The 27,142-nt window shown below is 42.6% G+C and overlaps 1 protein-coding gene across 1 annotated transcript; it reads left to right on the top strand.

The window, feature by feature from the left end:
• On the top strand, positions 1-27,142 carry MACO1 (macoilin 1). The gene is made up of 11 exons (XM_061480293.1): positions 1-207; positions 8,538-8,679; positions 9,374-9,500; positions 11,253-11,376; positions 13,546-13,724; positions 14,154-14,652; positions 22,775-22,933; positions 23,106-23,288; positions 23,499-23,619; positions 24,775-24,949; positions 25,955-27,142. Exons 1-11 carry the CDS (start codon positions 128-130, stop codon positions 26,155-26,157), a joined length of 1,992 nt encoding a protein of 663 aa, XP_061336277.1. The 5' UTR covers positions 1-127; the 3' UTR covers positions 26,158-27,142.

Here is a 27,142-nt window from a genome sequence, read left to right on the forward strand (position 1 = left end):
AGGGAAAACCGGAGAGGCGCCCGCGAGAGGGACCCCCGCGGGGGCGGATGGTGCTGCCGTGACCGGGCAGCGCGGGGCCGGGGCGCGCGGCGGGGCCGGCCGGGCCGGGCCGCAGGCGGCCGGGAGGATGAAGCGGCGGAGCGCGGACTGCAGCAAGCTGCGGCGGCCGCTCAAGCGGAACCGCATCACCGAGGGCATCTACGGCAGGTACCGAGCGGGGCGGCGGTGGGAGGACAGGAGAGGACGGGGAAAGGGGGGGGGGGAGGAAGGACGCGCCGCCCCGGTCCCCTCGCGCCCCCGTCCCCTCAGCGGCGCCCCGCCCCCCGGCCCTGTCAGCGGGGCCACGCGCGCCATGGCGCCCCGTTCCCCCCCCCCCCCCCCTCCGCTCCCCGGCTTTGCCCCGCCCCGCGGCCTGCCCGCACCGGCCCCCGCCGCCCCCCAGCCAGCGCCGCGCTCCGCCGGGGCCGGGGAGAGGCGGGGGGGAAGCTGCTGGCCAAGGTCCTGCCGGCGCGGCCGGAGGGAGCGGCCCGCAGCTGGTGGGAGCCTTCACATCCCCCTCCCGTGGCCCGTGTGCCGGGGGAGCGCTCCTCGAGGCGCTGCCGCTCGGGTCGGGAAACTCCGTCCTCACGTGGTGGCCGCGGTCCTTGTGCTGTGGTCTCCGCGGCGAGAGACGAGGGATGCGAGCAGGGTCCGGTGTGGGGGATCCTGCAGCACGGGTGGTGGAAACGCAGCCGGTGTCTGAGTCTCCTCTGACCTAGGAAACGAGGAGGGGAACTGTAGTAAAACGAGATCCGTGTTCTTGGCCATGGGTGGTTTGGAATAAGGGCATGCTTTCCAGGTGTTTACATGCAGAATGCACCGAAACAGAGATTCTGAAGCATTTACTTGTTGTGAGTGTATTCAGAGGGTGTTTTAGAGCTCTGCTTCTTGAGTATGCCAAGTTTTACATGAAATGGAGTAATTGTGTATTTCTGAATGAAGAGGAGGTTGGTTTAGTAGAGGCTTTCCAAAGTTACACTGTAATGTCCCATTTCTGTTCCTCGTTTATATATGCAGTGGCTGGAAACTTGAGCAAACTCATATAATGCAGATTTGCATATGGAAATGGATGATAGTGGGCTCTGGCTGTAACAAACCTGTCACAATATACTGCTTATGCTACTTGTAGTGAATCTCCACGTGAGAGTAGAGTAGAGAGTCTGCTGTTGCTTTAGACTCCTGGGTTTTGAGAAAAGGGTGCTTGGAATGTCAAAGAAAAAGCAACCATTGCTTAGAAGTTAATATTTAAGATGAGTGAACTTGGGAAAATAATGAAAATATAAGCAATTCCTTTTATAATTACTTAGTTTTCCAAAGTCATTCAAAATCCTGTGCTCCCTGTTACCTTTGAGGTGACTGGTTGGAAAGGTGGGAGAAGAGGAGGGAAAACCAGGAAAAGACGAGGAGGACACCGGGTGATCAGTGTGTTCAGTGTGGAGAGCTGTTGTATCTCCGTGAACAGCCTACAGACACGTCTGGCTGCTTGTGCTAACTTCTGGAATGCTTAGTTCAGAAGCGGGATTTTAGCCTTTGTTTCACGTGGCATTTGGATCAGCAGAAGTAGTCAGTGACCTCAAAGTATTGTCCCCCAGAAAGAAAAGAGAAGCTAGTGGAAGGCTTTCCTCTTTGGAAGTACGAGCAGAGAGAAGTGCTTCTACATGGGTTTACATGGATTGTGACTCTTTTCCGTGTTTCTTTTGCTCTCCTTTTTTAGTTTTGGGCTTTATTACTTTTTTTCCTCTTTGCCTGTCATAATTCAAGGAGGTTACACCAGGTAGCTTCTGGTATAACTCTAGATTTCTAAGTTTTGTAATTGCTGCAGTTATTTACTCAACTTATCCTAATTGTCACCATCAGCTTACACAAACCCAGTAAACAGAACAATCAGTAGGTAGCATCATAGTGTTACAACCAAGCAGCTGGGCTTGAACAAACAGCATGATTGAGGTACTTAACTCTGGTGGGTTTTCTGTTTGCTTTTTAAGGCAGATGTTCCTATCCTTGCTCCCTCCCCAGGCTTTCAGTGAAGAGCTGTAACAGACGCGTGTGAGTGCAGTTGGGAGCTGCAAAGCTGAAGAGTTTTGGAGCAGGTGAAGCAATGAAGGCATTGGCCTGCAGTAAAGCTCTGGTGGCAGGTTTGCTACGTGTGTAAATCTGAAGCAGAGTGTAAGAAGGAATAGGAAAGAGCTTCTAGTCACAGAACAGAGTTAGAAATGTAATATCCAGGCTTGCACTGAAATACATGAATATTGCATCTCCCTGAATAAGTGATTTTGCCATTGTCTGGAATATCATTTCTAACAAGTTGATCTAAGGGTTCACAGCCTTTCCTATCTGAAATGTTACAGCTGTAGGTCTTTAAAGCCCTTTCCCCAGCATTCACTTCCTAAATCAAATGAGCTGTTTTGTCTCAGGCCTTCAGAAACACTTTCAAAGTTATTCCTGACCAATCTTCCCCACCAGATTTTCAACAGCAGCCTCACTATCCTGTTCTCCTTTAGACTGCTTTTTCCATGCTGCTGGTTTTCCTTCCTTCTGCTTTCTGCCTTCCCTTCCAGTTTAGTTTTACTCCCCATCTCCAGCTCCTTGGGGCTTTGCTCGTGTGTTCTGCTGCTGGGGCCCTGGCTGCCTGTGATGTAGTAGCACCATTTCAAGTGAATGTTGCCACCTCTACCCAAAAAACCCAACAAACCCCAGTCTAACATTATGTGCAAGCATGGTAAGGACTTGTGCTATTTAAAAGTATTGCAGTATCTGTGGAAAGAACGTTACTATAATTAAAACATATCTGTGCTTTCAGTCGAGTTCCAAACCCAACAAACTGGGGGTAGGAATTGAGATCTCTTGTTATTCCACAGTGTGTTCACAACCTTTTTGCCTTTTCAGGTTTTAAGCTATAAGTTGCCATTGTTTTCCGATGTTTGAGCGATGAACATCTACCTTTGACACTGCATGCATTAAAAACTTAATGAAAATATTCATTGCAGCTTGTCAGCAGTTAGGCAATTAAAGTTTACTTGTTGGTGCTTGTTTCTAAGTCTTCCTAGTCCTCATCCTTCATTATTTAAAACCCTTCAGCTTTGTTGCTGCTACTGCTTGTTTGGGCTTTACCGAGTCCTACTGGCACTTGGTACCAATTGTGTATCTAGCTCAGTTGCAAGATGAACTCCACGTGTTAGTGGCTTAATTTATGGTGCCATATCTGCTGTCTTCTGCTGTGTATCCTGGATTTCTTGACAACAGTCCTTGAACACTGCATGTTCCTTTAGAATTAGGATTTTTTTTTTTAGAGCTATATATGTATTGCCCTTTATCCCAGGCCTCACCTGGGCTGGCAGCCAAGTGGGAGGATGTGGCTGTGGTTACTGAGGTACCTGCTGCTGGCATGAAGGCAGCGGGTGCCCCTGGGCATCTCGTGCTGGGCAGCGTTCCCTTTGCTAAGGGATCCTGTGATTCTTTGTGTCCCCTACCCTCTGATATGGCTCATTTCCAAGGACTTGATTCTGGACTCTGCTGACAGCCAAATAAACTGTAAGGAAAACCAGTTCATTACTAACTCCAGGAATGTGGCCTTTTTTTAGGCTTTTTCTTAAAAACAATAAAACCCGCAAATCCATAAGGATCCTTCCTACTGATCTATTCTGACACTTTTTTTATAAGCTTCCTATATGGAGAAAACCATTTTCTTCTCAACCTGACCTGGAGGTCTGTAACGAACCAGTAGTGCTATTTTTTATTACGTAAATTCAGGTCTCAAATCTAATTTAGCTTACATTTAAATGTGTTCTACTATGTCAACCCCGACGGCACATATAATATTGCTTCCCTCTGCCAGTGACTTTCATTCCCTGCACGCTGCAGTTCCTTTCGCTTTATTTTACTTGTTCTGGAGTGATGTTTTCAGCTGAGTTACCACAGTGGGCTCACAATGCTCTTGTTTCAGTACTACAATACTGATTGCTGCTTAGCTGCCTGTGGTTCAGCAGTCTCTATTGCACTTGCTTCCAGAATTACTGTAAGAATTTTCTATTTTGTCTTCCTTTGCTTACATTTCCATACTTCAGTGATTACTGTGTTCTTTGCCGTATCAAGACACTGAATCAGTAGTCAGGGAGGTTTCCTGGGATTCTTTACATTTCAGATTTCACACAGTGATTTCCAGTGTGCATACCACGTTCCAGCAACCATGGTTTCTCTTGCATATTTGCTGTGTTCATTCTGTAGCACTTTTCTTCCCCACTAGTAATAATCTTGCATATATATATATGTGTGTGTGTGTGTGTATGTTTACATATACAAAGCTTTTTTGCTTGCAAGTCTCCAGTGAGCATCCCCAGTGTTCCGTCTGGCACTGAATGGATAACCTAGAGGTGGTGACTGTTTGGTAATTCCATGGCATGTTAAAGTTCACCTTTCTGTGTTTGGTGCCCTGCCAGCTTCAGGATCCTTCCGCTCTATTGTCTTGTGTGAGCCAGGCTGCACAATGAAACATGCCATCAGTTCTGCCAAGATTCACTTTCCAGCCTTAGGGACTTGCTGATAACAGAGGGATAGAATAGAAGCTTAATTTGCTACCAGATAGGACTTGGGTTCATAATTGGTTGGTTTTTTTTTTTCCTAGTGATTTTTAAAACTATTTTTACCTTGTAGCAAGCACAAGGTCTGTTTCTGTGGGGCAGGAAAAAGAGAACAAAGAACAGTAACAAAGAACAAGGGGGGGGGAGGAAATGGCATCTGGCACTTGAAGGGGGGGAGAATATGGAAGAAAATTGTATGTTTGCAAATTCAAAGGGGTAGCACAGCCACGTGGGGTTAGGAATAAATGTTTCTATTCAGTCTGCATTAGGAATCCATTGAGGTTTCACAGGATTTCCAGCACTGTGGTCACTGCTCCTACCTGTGCAGTGCCCTGCTCATGTGAATGTGGCCATCCTTCCCCTCATCTTCTGGTACCCCATGAGAGTAGATGCCATGTGCCAGTTGTATAGGGAAGGCCCTGTCCTTCTTAAACCTGTCAGCTCGCTGAAGTCAGAGTTTCCTGACATCTGCCAGAGCATGAGATAACCCAGATTTTAGGTACTTACTGTATGAGAACAAACTCGGAATTCTAATTGGCATCATGGAATATATTTGAGCTTTTCTAATAAAAGGGATCCAGAGGTTAGAGAGCACTTTGCCTGGTGAATATTATCTTTAAGTGAGGATACTGACACAGCAGCTATCAAAATTGGAGGACTGGGTGGATGTGCCCAGAAAGATCAATGACTGCCAGACGTTCATGGGCACCAGATGGCTGGTGCTGGATTCCAGAGGTGTGTGTGGGGAGCAGGTAGCAGTAGAGATACACTGAAGGGGAGGAGGAAATCTGGAAGGGATCAATAGATTGAGGAGCAAAGATGAAGTAACAGGGCTAGTACAAAGCAGAGGGAGGGAGGAGGGCTACTGCTCAGTTCTGTTAGTCATTTCATTCACGTGGTGTGATGTGAATGGTGTGTGTCGTTTGGAACAAACCACAGAGGAGTGATGAGCCTGTCCAAAGGAGACGTCCTCAGCCTGCTCTGGGTGTAGCTCTCACTGGAGGTTTCTCAGCTATGGCTAATTTGGGTGTTCATACAAAGCAGTCTGTTCACTAAGCCCTTGCAAGGTAACTGATAAACTGTGTGCTGGGCAGGAGCAGCAAACCCCGGTGTGCAGCACACCTCTGTGCAAGAAGGGTAAGCAGAGATCTGTGTTTCTGCCTACTACAAAGCCTCACTGCCAACTCAAGCCGCAGTGTGCGGCGCCGGCAGAGCTCTGTGTGTGACTGTGCCAGCACAATGTAAACCCGGCCCATTTCGAGGAGGGAGCTGATGTCTGGAGGCTGCTACCAGTATCCCTTTCTAAAGCTGGGCTGAGTGTGCAGCTCTGCTCTGCAGCCCTGCAGGCTTTAACTGGAGGGGAGCAGGTCCTGATGTGAAAAAGCCATTGATGGGGTATAGTACCCTCCTGATGGTTTCTCTGAGTGCATGTGCACTCAGCAGCTGAACATACATGTAGGATATATTACACAACAGTGAAAGTTGTTGCTGAGGCCAGCCTAAGTGGAAGAGTCTTGTAAAAGAACTAACTTTCTTGTGTCTTAGTCTTGTACTTATAAAATCCTTCATTGCTTTTGAGTTCTTCAGGTGACGGAGGAATAGGCTCTTTAATATTCTTAAAAAACCTTATTACCATTGTTGTACTGTAACAACTCCACTTTAAAAGGTGGTAAATATCACCATGGCCTTTGGATTGATGCAAATTTAGTATTAGAAGTCACTGTAATGACTGTATCGCAGAACTCTGATTCAGCAAATGCTTTAACTTAGAGTGGCACTTAACAGTTGGAAAGTGTTAGTTCTGACAACCTAATTTGCTGGGGAAAATGTGTCTTTATAGGTTTCAGTGGCAGAAAAATCAACAGTAACCATAAACTTAGCCCAGGAATAAGTGCCTACACAACACAACTGATTTTCCAGCCAAACAGGCAACATCAGGACTGCCTGGTTGTGGTGCCTCTGTGTATTTTTCTCAGCCCTAAAGAGCTGCACATGTAGAATTGACAGCATGGTCAAGCCGAGCACAGTGGTGACTATGTCCCCACGTGTCAGCCACATTTTGTGCCTGAGTATTCCCTGAATGTGGCTGCTTTTGACAGGCTCGTGCTGCAGATCTAATCTTTACATAACTAGAGACGAGCAGTGTATGCAAGCATAATCTACTAGGACAAATGTGACCATTTAAGGTGTTTTGGTGGGGTTGCTTTGGGTTTTGTTGTGGGTTGGGTTTAGTTTCTTTTAATACTTGTACTGTAGTTTTGTTCTCCTCAAAGAGGATGTTTTGAATGAGTGACTGGGATGGTTCTGTAAAAAGCAGGATCTTCCCCCCCAGTCCCATTATGTTAAAATCCAGATTCAGAACGTTCAGCCAGGTGAGTGGGGGGAGGCTGAGGTGGGTCACATGTGGAATAGTTGCTTATTTGTCACAGTCTTCAAAATGTATTTTCTATGAAGTTTTCTCTTAGTTTGTGCTGATTTAAAAGCATGAACTTGTGTGAGTACATTTAAAGCATGAACTCATGTGAGTGTGTTTGTGTGAGTAGTTCCATGGGAGCAAATCCTTTCGCAGTGCAAAGCCTGGCATTGGACTTTTGAGGGGGAGCCTGATAACATGCCGTCAGCAGCAAAGCCAGGCAAGAACTCTTCCCCTGGGGAGGCAGCACAGCCAGGCCAGTCAATGAAGGACACTTTCAGGCACACAGAGTCAGTCTTTGCTCACAAGAAATCAAAGTGCTCTCCCAGTTGTGTGGTTTGGGAGTTGACCTTGTGTGACAACGTGAGTGATAATTGCAGGAGTAGTTCCGTTGCCTCCAAACCTCTGCTGGTACCTGACACTGTTGATAGAAGGTTTTTGTTTTGTGTCTTCTCTGAAGAGCTTCCTAAAAAAGCCACGTGTTCATGAGCAGTGCAGAAACTCAACTCTACCTGGCACTGTGCATGCAAACTCCTGGCAGCTGACCAGTAGACAGCCAGGGCAAAGTTCTGCTGGTGCTGTTGGCATGTGATAGAGGAGGAAAAAGAAGCAGCTAAAAGGAAAAACTGCCCTTGATTTAAAAGATAGGTTTGAAAAACCCCACCTTTGCTATAGCCCAACAGAGTGCAACAAGGTAGTTGCATCCTGGGGAGCTGGAGTAACGTACTACATCTGTGGGTGGTGGGATTTGAGGGAGCTTCCTCCTTATCAGCACAATGGATCGGGCTGATCCCTCAAGTGCTCCTGTGTTAGATATGGTCTCAAAATATTTTGAGCTCTAGCCAAGAAGGGTCATGAATGGTTCAAAATGCAGGACAAAGAATAAGGGAAATGTGCTTTCAAATAAGTAAAAAATAGAAGTTGGACTGTCTGGTCTCACGTGTCTTCATTTTTCTGTTGTGGTTTTATTTTGTATTTAATTTAATATGGATGTTTTCAAACATAACACTGACAACTCGGAATCAAGCCAGTCTTCCTAATTGCTATAGTTATAGGCCTGAAATACATCTCAGTTTATTGGTGTTGCAGTTTCTGTGTTAAATGTGGAAAATGAGCCAACATCTGCAGTCTGAGGAGCAGGAACACAGACATTTCCGAGCTCCCAGTACAAGAGTGCAAAGTGGAAGAGCATCACTTCAGCTGTGAAGTCATACCTGTGCCTGTGTAAAACTGCCCTGCAGAGCTGAGGGAGGTTATCCTGCATGTCTGCAAGGGCAGTGAGCTCTCTCTGTTGCTTTGCTACATTAACACAAATGCAGTTGAATAGAATTAGCTTCATTAGACCAGGCCTGGTTTTAATAGAATAATAATAAACCTACTGTGTTGTAAATGACTTTGGATGAAGTTTTCTTGTCTGTTATAGTTGTCTATAGTTTTTATTCTTGAACTAGGTCTCTTTATTGCAAATACTGACTTGAAATTACCTTTTCTTTCTCCCCCTCTCCCAGTACTTTCCTGTATCTGAAGTTCCTGGTAGTGTGGGCCCTGGTACTGTTGGCAGATTTTGTCCTGGAGTTCAGATTTGAGTATCTGTGGCCATTCTGGCTCTTCATCAGGAGTGTTTACGATTCCTTCAGATACCAGGGTTTGGTAAGTATAACACACATTCCCTCTGTAGGGAAACCCTGCACAGGTTCAGGGTTAGACAACTGGCTGCATGACACTGATGAACCTCTTCACAAACAGAGGAATTTTCAGGTGATTTAAGTGCCCTGGGCTCAAGCCTCTCCTCTCTGCCTGCCTGCTTTGTCTGTGGCAAGTGGAGGTGAAATCTGTAGCTAGCAAATGTTCACCATAGGAAAATACTGTTTGAATTCCTGAGGTTAGTGAATTGGTTTAGATCCTGAACAGGGTTTTCTTCAAAATAAAACAGAAGCCCTTTACTGTTTAGGTCTTTCCTGCTCTTTCAGAGAGTAAATGACCGTGCTGGTTGATTGGGTTGGGTTGGTGGGTTTTTTTTTTCCAGAAGGAGAATACAGTGATGATAATGTTATATCAACAGTGTAGATGAAAGTCTTCAAGCAAATTAATAAGGAGTAAATGTAGCTATTTGGAGTCTTGGTGGAAGGAGTGGATAGGCACAAATTTTCACGTTGTACCTATTCTCTCTTAATCAGCCAAGTTTCTGCTTTCATTGGCTGCACTACTCTATTTCTTCGCCCTGGTTAGAAGCAGCATTAGTGTTTCTGTGTTGAAGTCATTGTGGTGTCAGCATTAATAAGCTGGTAATATTTGCTGAAATAAACAAAGCACTCTTCTTTCCCCCACCCCTCCTTTCTTCTAGGCCTTTTCAGTATTTTTTGTTTGTGTAGCATTCACGTCAAATATAATATGTCTGCTCTTCATACCAATACAATGGCTGTTTTTTGCTGCCAGCACCTATGTTTGGGTACAGTATGTCTGGCACACAGGTAGGTCATTCTTCTTCATTGATTTGAATATATATCTTGCAGCTTTTAGTAACATGCAAAACCCCTTTTCTGTTCGTTACCACATTTGTTTTAATGCAGTTTTGTTAAAAAAGATTCTTTCATTAATATGCTCAGTTGCACTTGATATACTGGGTGTATCTTGTAATCGGGAACGCCCGAGCAGTGGGACTGAAGGTGCATGAACAGCAATTCCAGAGCAGTAAAACAAATATTTTCCTAACTTCGAAACCATTCTGCAGCAATTCAACAAACACAGAGCACAGACACAGGAAAAGCTTGTGGCACAGAGTTATGTTCCTCCCATCTTCCACTGGTGTGCTGTTCAGTTTGTATTACCATAGTTTCAGTTCATTTTAGTCAAAACTTTCTGTCAGCTGGATCCAGCTTCTGAGCGAAAAGGCTGGTGTCTGCCCCAGCAGTTTGGCACCTGTATGGAGAAATCTTCTTCCCCAGTGCCCTTTTTATTTAATGCTTACTTGTTTGGCTTTGTTTTAATAAATCCTTAGGTTCTGGGGCAGCAGCTGGCATCAGCGGGAGGTGGTTTAGTTTCCCTGAGCACTAACACTTGACATGGGTTCTGTGCCTGTCTTTCACACAGTCAAAACATTTTAGGAATAAAACTTTTTTTAGAGGTAATTTCTCACTACCCAAGTTGTTGGGATTTGAGGCCTTTGTAATATTTTATGCTAGACTTGCCATCAGATCCTGAGAATTTGCAACATCATTTCTCAGCTGGCGGGTGAAAGCAGTCATCTTTCTGACAAGTTAGTAATTTATCATAATGACAGTGTGGGAGCTAATGGAAGATGCTGGGAACCAGGTGCTGCCCAATTAAAGTACATAGACAATCTGGAGCTATTTTTGGGATTGCATTCACATGTTAAAGCACTATCTGATGTTGTTCTCAGCCTTAATGCTAAAAAACCCTAAAGGAGAACTATGATGGGCCAGTTTGAACTGTAGCTATTGAGCTTGTTTAATATTTTAATTCACTGCTTCTCTTTAAATGTTCATGTAAGTCACACATATGTATGTAATCAAAACCTTTGTTTAGCTGTATGAAGCTTGTGGCATGTAACTGGGATAGGTTTGTAGGGATTCACAGTGGCTATATTGCAAGTAAAAGTGGTGTTTTCCAGTGGCCAGGATATTGAATACCTTTGCTTGCTTGGCTGCCACTTTCCATTCTCTCCAGTAGTGCTGGAGAGAAAAACCAATAGAGCATCTTGAACAACCCCCTCATGTAGGGTTTTGAGTTGCAGACTGCCTGTATATGGAGTGACCAGTATTGTACTTACTCACTCCTGTTTTCTCAGCTGATTTGCTCACTGCTGCTACCAAGATATACCTAACTTGGAGTGAGAAAGTAGTCCAAGCTTACCACTTCTGACTCAAAGATCATAAGCTGTAACATTACCTCATCTTCTGCAGTTCCTTCCATTTGTGTTCTTTCTCTGGGTAGGCTTTTGTGCCAAGCTATTTCATTAGCTGTGCATCTGTTATTTTTCACTGATGTCTTCTCAAAGTAATAAAGCAGGATAAGGAGATGAAAGTTTAGATGTGGGTCAAAAGAAAGACATCCTTGATACTTTATTCTGAACAAAACCTCTTGCAATCCCCTGTAAGTCTGTCTGAAAATTCCCCTTGACTTTTGGAATGTTTTAAAAATAGCTTGATTTGCTGCTTGTAATATATTACTGAGGTGTTTTTCTCTCTTTCTTCTGTCAATAGAGAGGGGTGTGTGCTTGCCAACAGTATCACTGTGGATACTTTTTGTTTATATCGAAGCAGCCATTAGATTTAAAGATCTAAAAAATTTCCATGTAGACCTTTGTCGTCCATTTGCAGCGCACTGGTGAGTGTTTTCTTGTTCTCCTTACCTTTAGTTCACCAGAGGAATTAATATTTAAGGCTTTCTTATATTGGTTTATGGCTTGGCTGTTCAGTTCTCCCCTCACACATTTGTCATTAAATAGTCCATGAGAAATGCATGCTAAGCAATAACCAAGTACCACCTATCTGAAGATACAGTGCTTGTGAGCTGTAGGGAACTTGTAGCATGGATATCCCTAGTGTTACCTGGCATCAGGTTACAAATTTTGTATTCACATAATGAATAGATGGTAAAAGTAGCAAAGTAGTTTCACTGATAATTTATGTATACCATTACCAAAAAATCATCCTCTTTTTCTGTAACAAAGCACTCCTCTTTTTCCCCTCCAACAAGACGGGCTCTCATGAGTGATTTCATAATTCACAAGAGGAAGTGAATAAGCTGCAGGTTGAAAATCGTGACAGAAAACAAGACAACCACTACTTAATTGTATCACTTCTTTGGAAGTGATAAGAGTGACTTCAGGCAAAAGACTCAGCTGCAGAGTATCCCTATCTGGAAGAAATGCTCTCTTATTCCACAGGTTTTTGGTGTAGTATCCATTGATTGGGCTACGTTTAAAATGTGTCCTGTTTTTCTTGGAGTCATTTGGTCCAGTTCCCTGTGATACAGCCTCTAATAAATTATACATCTGTCCATTTATATTGTCTACATTGTGCAATAAGTCCCTTAAACACTAATAAAATTCTGTAATAGGCTACAAAAGCACTTTAGGAACTGTGAAGAAAGGTCTTTCTGCTGCTGAATTGGATGCAAACATTTCAGCTTGTCATCAGAGTTTTAGCACTGTAGCTACAGCTGTCTTTACACAGCATTACAAAAGAAGCCTTGGCAGAGATAATGTCAGATGCATATGCAAATGATTCTTGCATTCTGGCAGCTTACTTAGACATGCAATTTGCACAGTGTTGCTGTTACTGAGCAAAGAATGAGAAGACTGTGACGGTTAATAGTCATCTGCATCTGAGTTCTCCCCTGATCGAGGATACCTTCAGTGTTTAAAATGCAACTCCACTGTTTTGTTAAAATACTTGTCAAAGATCTATTTATTTTGATTCAGGGGTGTTAGCTCACTGATGGAGTATCCGTGTTAATAAATACTCCAGCAGGGTTTGTTGGCATTCTCTGCTGGTGCACTTGTCACAAGGTGATACTCAAATCCTGCGTGATGAAGCTGATGTGCAAGGAAATAATTCCCAAGTTCTATAACGCTTCTGTCATCCCCATCAGCAAATGGAAGAGCAGAATCTGGCTGGAAGGGAAGTTTTCATGTTGTGACTGTCAGTAAGATCAGTGGAAGAACCAAGTTTAGGGATGGGATGTTTCCACTTCAAGGTCAATCCCATAAACAGGAATTTCTGAAGGCCATTTGTTGCCCACAGATCTCTTAATTGTGGCCAGCAGCAGCAGCAGGCAGGTGATTACTGAGGCTTCACCTCCAGGGTCATTTCTAGCTCTCCCAGGGTGGGTGGTGGCACTTTGGCTCACAGCTTTTGTCCCCTCAAAGAACATGGCAGCCCCAAAGCTGTATGTTCCAGTGGCTTCTCCAACTCTCATTTGTCAGCCTGTGCTGCAGTGAGAAGAGGTCACAGGGCCAGTTGCAGAGGTGGTATTTTGTCTCAGTTTTAAAGAGTGCTGGAAAAGGGATGTGCTCTTAATTTCTGAATGCAAAAGGATGAAGCCAAGGGTCGGTTTCTCCTTCCACTGTTCTGGATGGATGTTGCTAACACATCTCCCACTTTAATGTCTTATATATTACATTGCCCTTTAGGAAAAAAACTTGGGAACTTCTGCTGTATTTGGCTCTTATCTCCTCAGAAGATGCATGATTCTTAGTCTGGTGCTTGTCTAAAAGCTGTCTTTGGGTAGTGCCATTGCATTGTCATAATCCTTTAATTTGTGCTACACTTAATTGTTGTCTGCAATGAACTGTAATTTTACCTCAATAAAGAGGTGCCTACATTTTTAAACTGTTAACTGTGGTACAGCAAAAACCATTTTATATATAATTTTCTGGGCAAAGTTGTCATTTAGATGTATTCTCAGCTATATAATCTGTTACTATTAATGATGGTTTATTAATTTGCTATTATGCTTACATTTTGAATGATAACGTTGCTTTTTTCCTAGTATTGGCTACCCTGTTGTGACTTTGGGCTTTGGCTTTAAAAGTTACGTCAGCTACAAAATGCGTTTAAGAAAACAAAAAGAAGTGCAGAAAGAGAATGAGTTCTACATGCAGCTTCTCCAGCAAGCTCTGCCCCCAGAACAGCAGATGCTACAAAGGCAAGAGAGGGAGGCAGAGGAAGGCAAGTTATACTTATTACTTAATGTGTTTGCTTTATCTGCTATTTAAAAAACCTGCTAAGGAAAAGCTTTGTTAGTCCACATTGTTTTGCTGGAAGTACAGTGAACTTGGAAACAGAGGAGCCAGAAATGAAATGGTTTTGGCAGTGGTTAGTATGGCAGTGGAAATGAATTATGTCTTCTGTTTAGTTCTTCATTAGCAACTGCATCAATCTAGTCAGTGAGTATTTATTATTCAGTCCCTGTTTCCTGCCAGTAATGATAAAAAAAGTCTTAAGTTATCATGTGACTTCTGATTTGCTTTTCTAGATAGACCCTAATACTGATTGCTTTCTGCAGAAGGATTGATATGTAGCTAATGATGTTCTTTTGTCTGTCACAATATTGATTGATTTAATGAACTAAGTATATTTTTTGTTTTGGTATTGCAGCAGCCAAAGGATTATCTGATATGGATTCCTCGATACTATTGCAGCACAATGGAGGCATTCCAGCCAATAAAAAATTATCTGCAACGTTGCCAGAGCTAGAATATAGAGAAAAAGGGAAAGAAAAGGACAAGGATGCGAAGAAACACAACCTTGGGATAAATAACAATATTTTGCAACCTGTAGACTCTAAAATACAAGAAATTGAATATATGGAAAACCATATCAATAGTAAAAGATTAAATAATGATCTTGTGGGAAGTACAGAAAACCTCTTAAAAGAGGACTCATGCACTGCCTCATCCAAAAATTACAAAAACGTCAGTGGAGTGGTGAACTCCTCACCTCGCAGCCACAGTGCAACGAATGGGAGCATCCCCTCCTCATCTGCTAAAAATGAGAAAAAGCAGAAGTGTGCCAGCAAGAGCCCAAGCACACACAAGGACTTAATGGAAAACTGTATTCCTAATAACCAGCTAAGCAAACCAGATGCACTGGTAAGGTAAGTTTGATCTGAACATTGTGTAACAGCCTGTCTTACCCTCCCTTCTCTCCAGTACATCGGAGCTTTTTTTCCATAGGAAAATATGATCCCATGAACACAACAGAATTGTCTAGTGGTGGAAGAAGTTAACTAGGAACTAGGCCTTTCGGGTTCTGTTCCTGATTTTTGCCTCTGGTTTACTCCGCAGCCTTGAGCAAATTGCTTCCTTTCTACCTCAGTACACAGTACTTGCCTACCTCACAGGGGTGCTGTGGGGCACAATCAATAGCTTGACAGTCGCTTCATAGAAGGCATGAGAGAAATGTGGAGAATCACGATAACAGAGCTCAGTGGATGTGTTCTTGACAAACTTTCCATGGAGTGACCTTTAAATCTCCATGGAGTTCAGTGGGGTTTGATGGTGCCTGAACAGGTTGTTTTGTCTTACTTTTTTGTTTTGGTTTTCCCCTGAAAAGCCCAAAATGTTGGGCTTTTGTTTTAAGCTTCAATTCACAAGTAAGGATGCAAAGTATGAGCTACTGTGCAAGCCCTTAAAGTTCGAAGTTCAGATTCTTGCTTGCATATCTACTGCCTTACTGGTTTAAAAACAGGTCCAAAGGATTTAATTTAGCTGCCTTGTAAACTACAAAGATTGAACAAGTCACATCTTTACATGTGCTTATCTGAAGTTTCAGTGAAGATGTATTTGTGAAATGCAGCTAAGTACTTGCAGGGTATAAGTGAAGACATACAGTGCTGTCATGTTACCAGAACAAGTACTTGTAAGAAAAAGGGAGGAAGTGTTTGGACTGGGGATAGAGATACATCTAGAACAAAGCTGTTACATGGATATGCACTTTCTTACTGTTCCTGGCTTATGTCTGTCTTTCTCCTTTTCTCACGTGCTGAACTCTTGTGTTCAACCCCTTGTTGGCTAACTTAATTGGCAGATTGGGTTCGTTGGCCCTGTGGGTTCCTTTTGGTAATAGGAGTTTGACTCTGGTCTGTCTCTGAGGATTTATGCTGTGTGAATACAATTACTTCGATGAAAATGTTATTTTTCTCCTCTGCTAATCACTCTGTCACTGCTTGGTGTACCTCTGCCAGTTACATATCCAGGCTAATTGATACCTAATGTCTAGAGAGAGCTTGTATGAAGAAAATGAGAAACCAGCTAATCAATCTAATCTGTGAATCGCATTCAGCTAAGGTTAATGGGATACAGATGGCTGTCTCTTCAGCAAAGCTGCATCTTAAGAAGCCTGTAGAGGACTGCTGTATTTGTATGTTGCCAGTTTCAGATGGGCATCTCTGTGCTCCTTATGTTACTTGCTCACTGAAGAAAACAGGTCAGTTCAGCTTTGCTGCAGTTTAAAACTTAATTCCTAAGTGCTGAGAAAAGAGAAGACTCAGGCTTTTGTCCCGTGTAGCTATGACAAGAAATGAGATTTAAACCTCGTATGTTTTACATTACACATTGAAATTTTTATATGCTGTGATGTGAGCTTGCTCCAAGTCATCATGGTCATTGTCCAAAGCAGGTTTTCTAATGCAGAAGTGGGTATGCAATAAACTAGATTGTGCCCTTACAGTGTTCTTACTCCTCTAATTCACTGGGTAGGGGCAGAGTACACATTAGCGTACTCTGAGCGTGCCTTTGTGCAAGGTAGCCTTACTCTGCCCGGAAGGAGAATTAAGCTACTTCAGTCTTTGTTTGTCAAGTGTTTCTCTGTGATGTGTGGGTGTGATGTGGCTGTTGTGTTAGTAATTCCTGTAGCTGCTCATTGAACATTGATTTCCCTGTGCAGGCAAGCCAGGAGCACTTAAAACACCAACATCCTGTGTGTTGCTGCTCACAGTTTCTTACAAACGCGATGACTGAAATCATTCTTGAAATGCAGTTTCTATTCAGATTGAGTATGTAACTCCTACACAATGGAAGCATAAACTTACCTGACAAATTGGATGGGGTGGAATGCACTTAAATTTAAAAATTCATGTTTATTTTTCAAAGCTTGTCAGTTATCCTGTCCCTGGAGTGTAAGGAGTGATTTGTTCATCATCTTTTCCACTTCCAGTAGTATTACTCATTCCTGTTATTAAACTTTTAGTCTGCGTCAGTGCTGAAGCCTGAAAAGGGCTGTGTGGACTCTTGCCTCTGTGTCTGACTTTCAGATCAGATCTGCTCAGCTTCCAAATAAAGAGGCTTTTTATAACTTCTTGTCCAGCAGACTCGCAGCAGGATGTCAAAACCAAGCTGCTTTCCTTTTGTGTTCACAAATGACTTCCCTGGGCTGACTAACCCGTATTAAATGTAAAGTATGCCTTAGGACTGCTGGGGACTCGGCTTAACAGGGGTTATTCAGGAGCAAGACAGTATTGCATGCTGCTAAACTTCTCTTAGCTACTTGATGTGACACTTTGTATCTGAAATAGTACTGCTGATTAAGTTAATGTTTTATATATACAATATTACTCTTATTTGAAACAGTTGAGGTTTTCTTCTTGCTGCGTCTGGTAAATGGTTAGTGCACAGAGGAGAGGAAGTTGCTGCTCCCCGTCTTTGGATGTTTCAGTGAAGCTTGTTACTGTCATCTCAATTGATAGAGTGGTTTAAGAGACTGTGTCCCTGCTGATCAGCCTTAAAAGTAACCTCTTAGGGGTATGTTCCTACCATTGAAGTAAGTGTGTACTTCCAGTGGATGCTGAAATCTACTGTTGGTTTGTCAAGAACTTGGTAATTGAATCTCTGATCTGAGCTCTTCATTTCCCAGCACTGGTAACTGAGCCAAGAGGAATACTTTGGGATCTAGCAGAGGGATGAGCGTGGTATCTCATAATGCTTCATGCTGTTTGTCAGTAGGTACAGTGCAGATTGACTTCTTGTTGCTGTTTCACTGTCACTTCTGAGGCACAGCAGGTTTTGTTCATGGTTTAGGGGTTTGATATATAGAACAAGTCCAAGCTGGAATCACTGCAGACTTTGTGTGTGTTGCATATTACACAGCGTTTCCTGCCTCTAGCTATTTGCACTCTTAAACCCAAAAAGGCACAAAAAGCCACAGTCAAAAACCTGGCAGTGCAGCTTGGCAAAGCTGTTTGTATCCAGAGATGTCCTGCTGTCGGCACACGAGGAAACAACCTGTCTCATGTACTAATTATTCTCGGAGATAACAATGACATCTTCTGGCAGTTGGACTAAGGAAAATCTCTGCAAAGCAAGAGCTGGTCTACCCACATTTTCCTTTGCTTTACTACAATCTGATGTTACCTGCAGAGACAGACTTGAAGGTTTTCATGTAAATTTATCTCCATTTGATACTAATAATTGTACATCTTTTGTGGCACTGTTGATGTCCTAAGGCTGCTGCTTGCTTCCTTATCCCCCTTGCCTGAAATGGCATTAGGGTTCCAGGCTTTTTGCTGTCAGCTTCTGTGGGGGTCAGCATTTCATGTGATATGATGGGAGTGATGGGAAGTATAGAGCAGAGAAGAAAAAGAGTTAGGAATGTAAGTTAGAAATCATGGCAGTGATCCTTCTCGCAGACCATTTTCAAGCCACTGCCAACATAGTGCTTGGACTGTTCAGAAACAGAAAAACCTGAAATGCCGCCTGCTTAGATCACTTCTGTGGAAGAGAAAAATAAGTAACTTGGCTTTCTCTATGTGGATTATTGTTTTGGTAATGAGAAGTGCTCTGAGAAACTGCTAGTATCAGCCTGTTAGTTACAGCAGGAGAACCTCAGTGCTGTGGGATCACATTGGCTACCTAGAGAAGTTAGGTTCACTGCAGGGGATGCATATGCCAAGAGAGTGGGCCAGAACACAGCCAAGGAAGAACATGGGTCTCTTAGAAAAGCATCCGAGGCCTTCTGGGGCTTTGAAAACTTTAATTTCTCTATAAATTGTGTTTTAATTTGTGCACAATTGCCAGGTGATTATGGAATTGAGTTAGCTGAATGAGTAACCAAGCAACAAGGTATGTTATTCACTAGTCATCAATACTTGGGAGCATTAAGCTGAATTGAGTTGTCTTTAAGTTGATCCATCCATTTCCCTGAAGCATTTGGAAAAATACTTAGTCTTGGAGGTGATTACTGATGAATTCTCTTCATCAGCAAGATCAGGAATGATGTGAGGTACTGCTGAGAAAAGAAAATGGGTAAATCTGCATTTATAGTAATGGCAAACTGCAAAGAAAAATTGGCCTTGGTTGTGTAAACAGCACAATGTAATAATCTGCAGCTAAACCCTCATCTGAAAAATAGTTTTATGTCAAAATGATTTGTAGTTTGTGCAGCAATAAAGCATCTTCTAGAACTCTGGTTTGCTTCACCCCCACTTTGTAAATAACTTTCCCAATAAGCCTGGAAATAAGAGACTTAAGCAGAAAATGAAATGGTAGAAAGAATAGTAATAATTTAAAAAATGCTGTCTTCTTGGGTCATTTATCATTGCAATAGTGGTGCAGACTGTTGCAGGAGGGGCAGCTCACACACTGTTTCGTGCTTGTAGCAGCACAGCTTTCTTTATGGCATTGCATTGCTTTACCTTGATGATGTGCTTCCAATTTAGAAAGCAGGTAGCAGAAGGGGTGTTCTTCATCTTCTTCTGTTTCTGGGGAAAATGATGGATGACCCCTCTCTCTGCAGAGCAGAGCTTTGGCTTGCTGTTCCACAGAGACATGTTTAGGCTGAAAATGTTTGACTGATAAGAACACGGTTACACAGTGGAGGATGCAAGGAATACATGTGGTTTTGAGGGGGAATTAACTTCATGTGGTTTGGTTTTCTTAATGAAGTTCTGTATCTAGCTAATTGTGGCAGATCTGGGAGAGAAAATGTAAGGAAACAGTTGGTCCTTCCATTATGATGGATTATTAGCTTCCTAACTCATTTCAGATAGTGAGGAGCATTTATTTGCTCTCTAAATTGTAGAAAACAGCTGCTTTGGTATTTAAAGCTGTAGTGAAAACTACAGCATAATGAAAAGGATTAATTAAAATCTGGTAAAACCTTACTTTACGATGTATTTCTAACCAAGCCCATTGCCGGATACATTTCCAATGTTTTTGTCTGCCATTGACTAGAAAGAGATGAGTTTCCTTTGTTAGTTCTCTTCTGCCCCTTTGGAGTTGCACTACAGGAGCTGGTCATTCGCATAGATTGATCATGCATTTGATTGACACATCTGTTATTCTGTTCAAGTTAGGTTATCTGTACTGATAGGAGAGATTTTATTTCTGTTTCACAACAGAATAAAGACTCTTGACTGCGAGGTGCTGTGAAAAATTGGGGTGCATGGAAGCCCAGAATCCATTGATTAGGGTAAGTTGAAGCAGTGCAGTTGCCGCTTTTGAACTGCTGAGCCCACTGTGAGCTCGTTTGCAGTGGCTGGTAAATTGGAGAGTCTTTGTGTTTTAATGGGCACACAGGGTATACAGCTCCCACTTTACACCTGCTAGCAGTTTCTGAGAAGCAGCAGCTCCTCTGCAGCATGTACTGAGTTAGGGTTGCAGGTGGGCAGTGCTGGCTGCTCATAGGCAGTCATTGTCTCTCGGTGCCTGGGCTGCCTGGATGCGTTCTAGCAGTGTGGCTGCTGGGTTTTCATAAATGGTGGAAGCACCCAGGGTTTGAGCAATTATTGTTGAGTTTAATCCTGAAAAAAGGTGAACATCTGATTCTTGGAGCATGCTTGAAAAGTAAAGGCAGAAGGACATCCATGGGGTTTTTGTTAAGTGTTCAGGCAGGATTTGAGTGATGTATGAGTGTGTAACACTTCTTGATCCCAGTTCTCACAGATTTAATGTACACAGTTTTGGTTGGACACTTTTACCCAGGCTGAGTGAAAAGGAAGGCTGTGGCCTCATATTTCCCCTGGTTTGGCAAGCAGCATCCTCTCTGCTCATGTTTGTGCGTGCTCTCTGGATCCTGCAGGGTTCAGCTCTCTTTACAGCACAGCCTGGACCAGCCCCACGAGCACTGTGGGTGCAGAGCCCTTCTGGGAACTGCAGGAATGCCATAAACCAGATGGCTTCAGAAGTTGGAACTAATGTCAATGCTTTGTTGCCAGAAACACAAATTCAGTTGGTCCTGTGCCAGCACCTCTTGATTTATTTGAGCTTCACCTGATCAGTTCTTCTTTTCCTGGAATACTAAATACCCAAAATAAATCCTGGTATCTTATTTGAGCATTTTGGCATAGTTATAGGGGAAAGGATATTTACAGCTGTCTTACTTTCACAGTTATCACTTTATTATGGACACGCATGTTGCAGTCTGTGGATAAATGTCAATGTAAAGTGTGTGTGTGTGTGATTTCTGTGCATTCCTTTATGTTGTCCTTCCAACCATATTTTCACCTATTTATGAAAACCTATATTAAAACCAGTCAGCTGTTGCCTTACAACAGTTTAATGCTTCCTACAGCATCTTACTCTCTTCAATTACTGAGTTTGCTCTTTCTAAAATCCTGAGTTACTGTTTATTGGAAAATCAAATTGAACTGTTATATCATTGTCCAGCAAGTCTCCAGCTCCATCACTTAACATACTGAACACTGGGAGGATACGTGCCTAATAACATCTGCTGATGGGTTTTCCATTTTTAGTTTGTGTGCTGTGGTTACATGCTGGAAGGAATATTTGGTTAGGTTTGCAAATTCTTTTCATCCTACAACAGAACGTTTGAAATGATTTGTGGTCTTCCATCTGAAATGTGTATTTGCTTTGTGCCGTTACTATTTGCCTTCTAAGTTCAGTGGGGTGGGGTTTTTTTTCTATTTAAAAGTACATTTGACCACAGTTTGTACTATAGTAAAAGAAATTCATTTTATCAGTGGGGCAGTTTAAGTATAACTAGAAAGACAACTTAGTACAGCTATAGAAAGTGGGATCTGATCCTTTATAGGCTGTTTCTTGCTGTTAATTTACCCAGTAGACCTCTTCAGTGCAGTTTTAGCCTATTACAGATATGCTTTTGTGGGTTTCCAGAAGTCTGATGATTCCACATTTAACCTCTTGGTTAATTCACACAGGATGTTCTTATACCTCATATTGTTACAGCTCTCGCAGTAGCATTTTAGGTTAAGATTTTCCTGCACTGAAGCCCAGAGGAGTGAAGTGTTTTCATTCTGAGGACAGAAAGCTCCAACAGTTCACCTGCACTAGTGAATGTCAGTAAGGGCTGTTCATTTGGGCTCTTGTGACAATTCTCCCCACGTCCTAATGTTCAACTGCCACTAATTCTGTGTGGAACTTTAGGAAGGAAAAACATCTTTATTTTCTTTATGAACATTTAGAAACTTTGAATCAATGATAATTTGATGGCACAAATGAGATTGTGTGAGTGACTGAGAGGCATATTTGCTTTTAAATAAGTATGTGACTGTGCTTATAAAAATGATTATTATTTACCTGAGACATGCTTTTATTCCAAGAAGAAACACATTTTGAAATACGTTTGGGGAATACTTTAAAGTGTGGGGAAATATTTCAGGGGAGCTGCGTGCCTCTCTTCAGCGACTTGGGGCTTATTTTAACCAGGTTTGATAATAAGCTCACATGAGTCTTGAGGAACTTTCTAAAGCTACAGCTAAATGGATAGCAGATGGCTCCTGTTCAGGAACAATTAAAAATAAATTTACTGACTCCTGAACTGTGGATGACTTGACACATCCTGGTTGTTCACCGTGCACATCATGCGCTTCAAGGAGCAAACCATGTTTAGGTGGGAATTCGGCAGCGTGATCGGCTGTAGCTCACAAATGAAACCCTGATTTGGTGAGAAAAAGTAGAATTTGTTCAGGTGTGCATCTGGCCTTGGTTACAGCCTCTCAGGCTTAGAGGAAAAATGTAATTCCATAATTCTTGTTCTGGGATTCTGCAGTGCAAAACAAATTCCTGTGGGAGGATACGAAGCGTGTGTATCACTATAATAGAGCTATGTACGTAACGTTACATAAAACATTATTATTTAGCAAGGATAAACATAATTCCTGAGAGTTGAGTATTTTAAGTCTGAAGGGCTGGGGGGTTGGCAGATGGTGCGATGTTCGCTCTGTGATTTTTATATAACATGCGTGAACCTTTGGGTAATTGGGAAATAAAGTTGAAATTGTCCCTTCAAATTGTCTGTCTTAGGTTGGAACAAGATATTAAGAAGTTAAAGGCTGACCTGCAGGCGAGCAGGCAGATCGAGCAGGAGCTGCGCAGTCAGATCAGTTCTCTGACCAACACAGAGCGGGGGATTCGGTCCGAGATCGGGCAGCTCCGCCAGGAAAATGAGCTGCTTCAGAACAAGTAGGTGCTCTTACACTAAGTCAGTGCTGCTGACTGTAGTCAGGGGAAGCATTGTGTTAAGTCTCTATGAAATTTGCTGGCAAATCCAGCAAGGCTCATGCGGGACCACTGGCAGCAATTTATTTTCAGTAGGTGAAATCCTCCGTTAAATCCTGTACCTGTTACCTTCCAGATTACACAATGCTGTACAAATGAAACAAAAAGACAAACAAATGATCAGCCAGTTGGAGAAGAAGCTGAAGGCAGAGCAGGAGGCACGAGCCTTTGTAGAAAAACAATTAATGGAAGAAAAGAAAAGAAAGAAGTTGGAAGAAGCAACTGCTGCACGCGCTGTGGCATTTGCTGCTGCTACAAGGTACTTTGTTCTACCCCAGACCAAGCTCAGCTCCAGAATATCCCTGAGATGTGCTTTGGGGGGATTTGGGGCGGCATTTTTCACTGTTCTGTACATAAAAGAGTAGTCTGTATTTATTTCTTTATTAGGAAGCTTGATCTGTTTTAAGAGGTCTACTTGTGTTAAGGCAGTGGGAGGACTTGCTTCAGCATCTCGATGTTTTTTCTGCAGAGGAGAATGTACTGAAACTTTACGGAACCGTATCCGGGAGCTGGAGACAGAGTGCAAGAAGCTAACAATTGACATAAAGCTGAAAGAAGATCAGATACGAGAACTAGAAATGAAAGTTCAGGTAATGAGAAAGCACCAGGGGCTTAGATCAGCATCACAAGGAGTGAGTGCTTTCAGCCCTTGGAAACTGGTGGAGGCAATCAACCCCTTCAAGAATTATGTTCTTCAGATGTCTGCCTTGCATGTCTTGCATCAAGACACTTGTTTGCAAGAAGATGGGTATGAGAGAGGTTGTCTCAGCTCCACACCATTCCATTGTTTAAATTATTAGAATCTTTTCCCCCAGACCAATGGTCTGGGTAGACTGAGAATGTAAATCCCCTCAAGAGTTTTCATCTAATGTGAGGAGCTTGTTGCCAGTCTGCATCACTTTACATTTCACTGCTAGCAAGCAAGATTGCTTACTTTATGCAGTCTGAATCGCTGGCCAGACATGTTTTGTTTTTTCCTGATAGTGCTTGACTGTTGAAAGTACATTGTGCTGGACTCGTAGCAGATGCGTTGTCTTGCACATTCAAGTTTAAGAGCTCCAATGTGTGAGCTGAAGCTGACCTTATTCCTTTAAATTGTCTGTTCCTGAAGAGGTACTGTTTCTTTCTTAGTCAAAATTTTCATGCATACTTCCCAGCCACACAGTGCCTGACTCTTGTGTGCAGAATCCTCGCTCCCTCCATTTCCTTTTTCCAAATTTCTGGGGTTGCAGCACAGCTGGGTTCAATGTGGGAAGTATTCAGAGATAAAGAAACCCTAGAAATCCCTTTCATCGGCCAATTGCAGTAGCTTTAAGTGCTTCTTTAGTATCACTTTAAACTCTTCAGCAAGGCATCAGTCCCCACTGTGGCCACTTTGCTGTGGAAAGTGTTGTCACATTCCACAGCTTGGCTGAGGGCTGCCTGGCTGCTTGGCTGGCACTTGGAAGGGCTGAGGAGGGCTCCTCCGTGGGGGCTCTTGATACAGATGAGAGGGGGCTGAGAGGCAGAGTAAATGGTACTTGCTCGCTGCACTATTTATGTGTTGTACAATATGGCTTTAATCACTTGTGATGGTCGTGTATAATTACTGGAGGTAATATTACAGTGTCCTTAATTAACCATCATTTTAATTTTACAGTATTAGTCCCAGGCCCAGTGGTGTGCTGTGGGGAAGAGAAAGACTTCTCGGTATATCTCACGTGTGAAATCAATGAGAATAACATTTGTCCTAATTACTCCTCCAGGAGCTGCGAAAGTACAAGGAGAATGAGAAGGATACAGAGGTGTTAATGTCAGCACTTTCAGCCATGCAGGATAAAACACAGCACTTAGAGAACAGCCTGAGCGCAGAGACAAGGATCAAGCTGGATCTGTTCTCTGCATTAGGAGATGCAAAACGGCAGCTTGAGATTGCCCAAGGTAAGGCAGGATAGTTTAATTCAATCCACAGTACTGACTGAAAGCATGACAATAGAGCAGAAAGAATATCCTACCTCTTTATTTAGGGGTGAGCTACAGCCCCCACTCAGCATTTCAGCTTTCAGTGGGGTTTTGCCTTTTGTGGCTCTGCCCATGTGAACCTGACCTGATTGCCCAGGCTATTAAACTGAAGCCAAAAGCCATCAAGATGGGTGTTTGACTTAATTTATCATTGCTTTCTACATTTTTATAAGCCATTACCTCAAAGCTGGAGAGCTTCTTTTAAAGGGCTGGACTGTAAATAATAGTTGCTATCTATTAACCCCCTCTCCTTGAATCCTAATTGTATTTTATTACTCTTGAAGTAAATACAGCCTAAATGTTGGGGGAGCAAAATAACCCAGGCAGTTTTAAATCTGGCACTGGTAAGGTGAGCATCGACCCTGGTGCCGCAGCCACCAGAGGGAGCACGAAACCGACGATAACTCCCTGCTCAGGTTAGGAACCAATGAAGCAAAATCAAATAAAATTAAATAACCTTTTGATTTAGCCCCTGTTTAATTTCCCAGCAGAAATTTGCTTGGCTGCAGGAAAATCGTTTCATTTCATTGGTGTTTGTTTCTTTAATTGCTGTAGTGATGATGTGAGTGTGCACAAAGGGGGTTCAGTTGAAGAACTCATCTCATAAGCAAATGCTACTGCTCTTGTGAGGTGCTTGTAAAAGGTGAATGGAAAAGAGCCAAGTTGAGCTGTAGAAATAATTGATGCAGCAGTGAATGCAAACAGTGCAAAATCTGATGGAAGTGCTATGTCAAGTTGTGTGACGTGGTAACTAGAGGTAATTCACCTCAACACAAAGCAGGAGTTACACAAGTTGTGTTTTACTAATGCTGTGTTAGGCGGTGAATATCTCCTGGGTGTTTTGCTTCAACAGCTCTTAATGAACAGTTGGTGGAGGGTGAGAACACACTGTGGGTTCTAAGTGATGTTGTTTGCTGTTTTCAGGGCAAATAATTCAAAAAGATCAGGAAATCAAGGACCTAAAACAGAAGATTGCAGAAGTCATGGCAGTAATGCCCAGCATAACATACACTGCAGCCACCAGCACTCTGAGTCCGGTTTCCCCACATTACTCTTCCAAATTTGTGGAGACCAGCCCTTCTGGACTTGACCCCAATGCCTCTGTTTATCAGCCCTTGAAGAAATGAATGCCAATTTTCTTTTTGCCCAGTAATTTTGTCATGCTGAAGGCATCACACAGGAGTGTCTCTTGCAGTCAAGATGAAGTTGTATTGTGTGAGACTGTATTTGTTGTCATTTAAAACAGGATAAAAGAACATCTGGATTGACTAGAACTGCCCATCGGTTTTTCTTGTAAAGTTTTAGAAAACCTCACAGAACTTTGCAATTTATTTTCCTTGGCCAATGCATTAAAAACAATTCTTGGTTTTCAAGTAGCCAATTTTGCCTTTTTATGTACTCTTGCATGGTTTCCTCTTGAAAAACACAGGGCTTTGCTTGATTTTGAACCCTTTCTGCTTTTTGGGTTGTTTTTTTTTTTAATAAGTTGAATTTGCAGATTTGTTCAGGAATAGTGAGGAAAAAACCTTTAGTTATTACAGTGAAAGGGTTAAATAATCCAACAAAGCTTTGATTTATAGATGTATTGAATACAAATATGTGATGTTGCAGAAGATAATTTGATTACCCCTCAAAGGACCAAACAAATTTCAGGGGCGTTGTTTAAGGGAAAGAATAAGAGAATAGCTGATGATGTGACGGTGGTTGTTGTGTGAAATATTTATATTCCCATTGGTGTTTTTAGTCATTGAGAATTGCTAACAGTCTTGTTCACAGTGCCTTGGGAAAAGACATTTCAAGAGGAAACTTGATAGTTTAAACTATTTTTTCCCCCTTCACTGTCATCTAGCTTATATATCAAAGCTCATTACAGAGTCTACTGCAAATTGTACATGGTAATTTGGATGTTCATTATAAACCAAGGTTACATCTTCTGTTTATTTTGATATAAACTCAGCAGTGTTCTGTAAGTCGCCTTGATTATACTGCATCATGGAAGGCACAATATTCATACAGGAAGCGTTATTGTGAAGGCGGAGCTGTGCAATGTACTGTATACAAGAGACTGTAAAGCTGGCTAATAAAAGCTGCAGTTCTGGGTTTTTTATTTTA

The sequence above is a fragment of the Pezoporus flaviventris genome, unplaced genomic scaffold (genome assembly GCF_033815535.1).
Source record: "Pezoporus flaviventris isolate CSIRO_AGI_PZ_B2104156 unplaced genomic scaffold, CSIRO_AGI_Pfla_v1 ptg000176l, whole genome shotgun sequence".
Classification (NCBI taxonomy): Eukaryota; Metazoa; Chordata; class Aves; order Psittaciformes; family Psittacidae; genus Pezoporus; species Pezoporus flaviventris.

What these genes read in the sequence shown, in the direction of transcription:
- MACO1 (XM_061480293.1), top strand. Translation starts at nt 128, where the DNA reads ATGAAGCGGCGGAGCGCGGACTGCAGCAAGCTGCGGCGGCCGCTCAAG. An exon ending in ACAGTATGTCTGGCACACAG is followed by an intron (nt 9,501 to 11,252) that starts GTAGGTCATTCT and finishes TTCTGTCAATAG; the next exon opens with AGAGGGGTGTGTGCTTGCCA. An exon ending in AACTAGAAATGAAAGTTCAG is followed by an intron (nt 23,620 to 24,774) that starts GTAATGAGAAAG and finishes TTACTCCTCCAG; the next exon opens with GAGCTGCGAAAGTACAAGGA.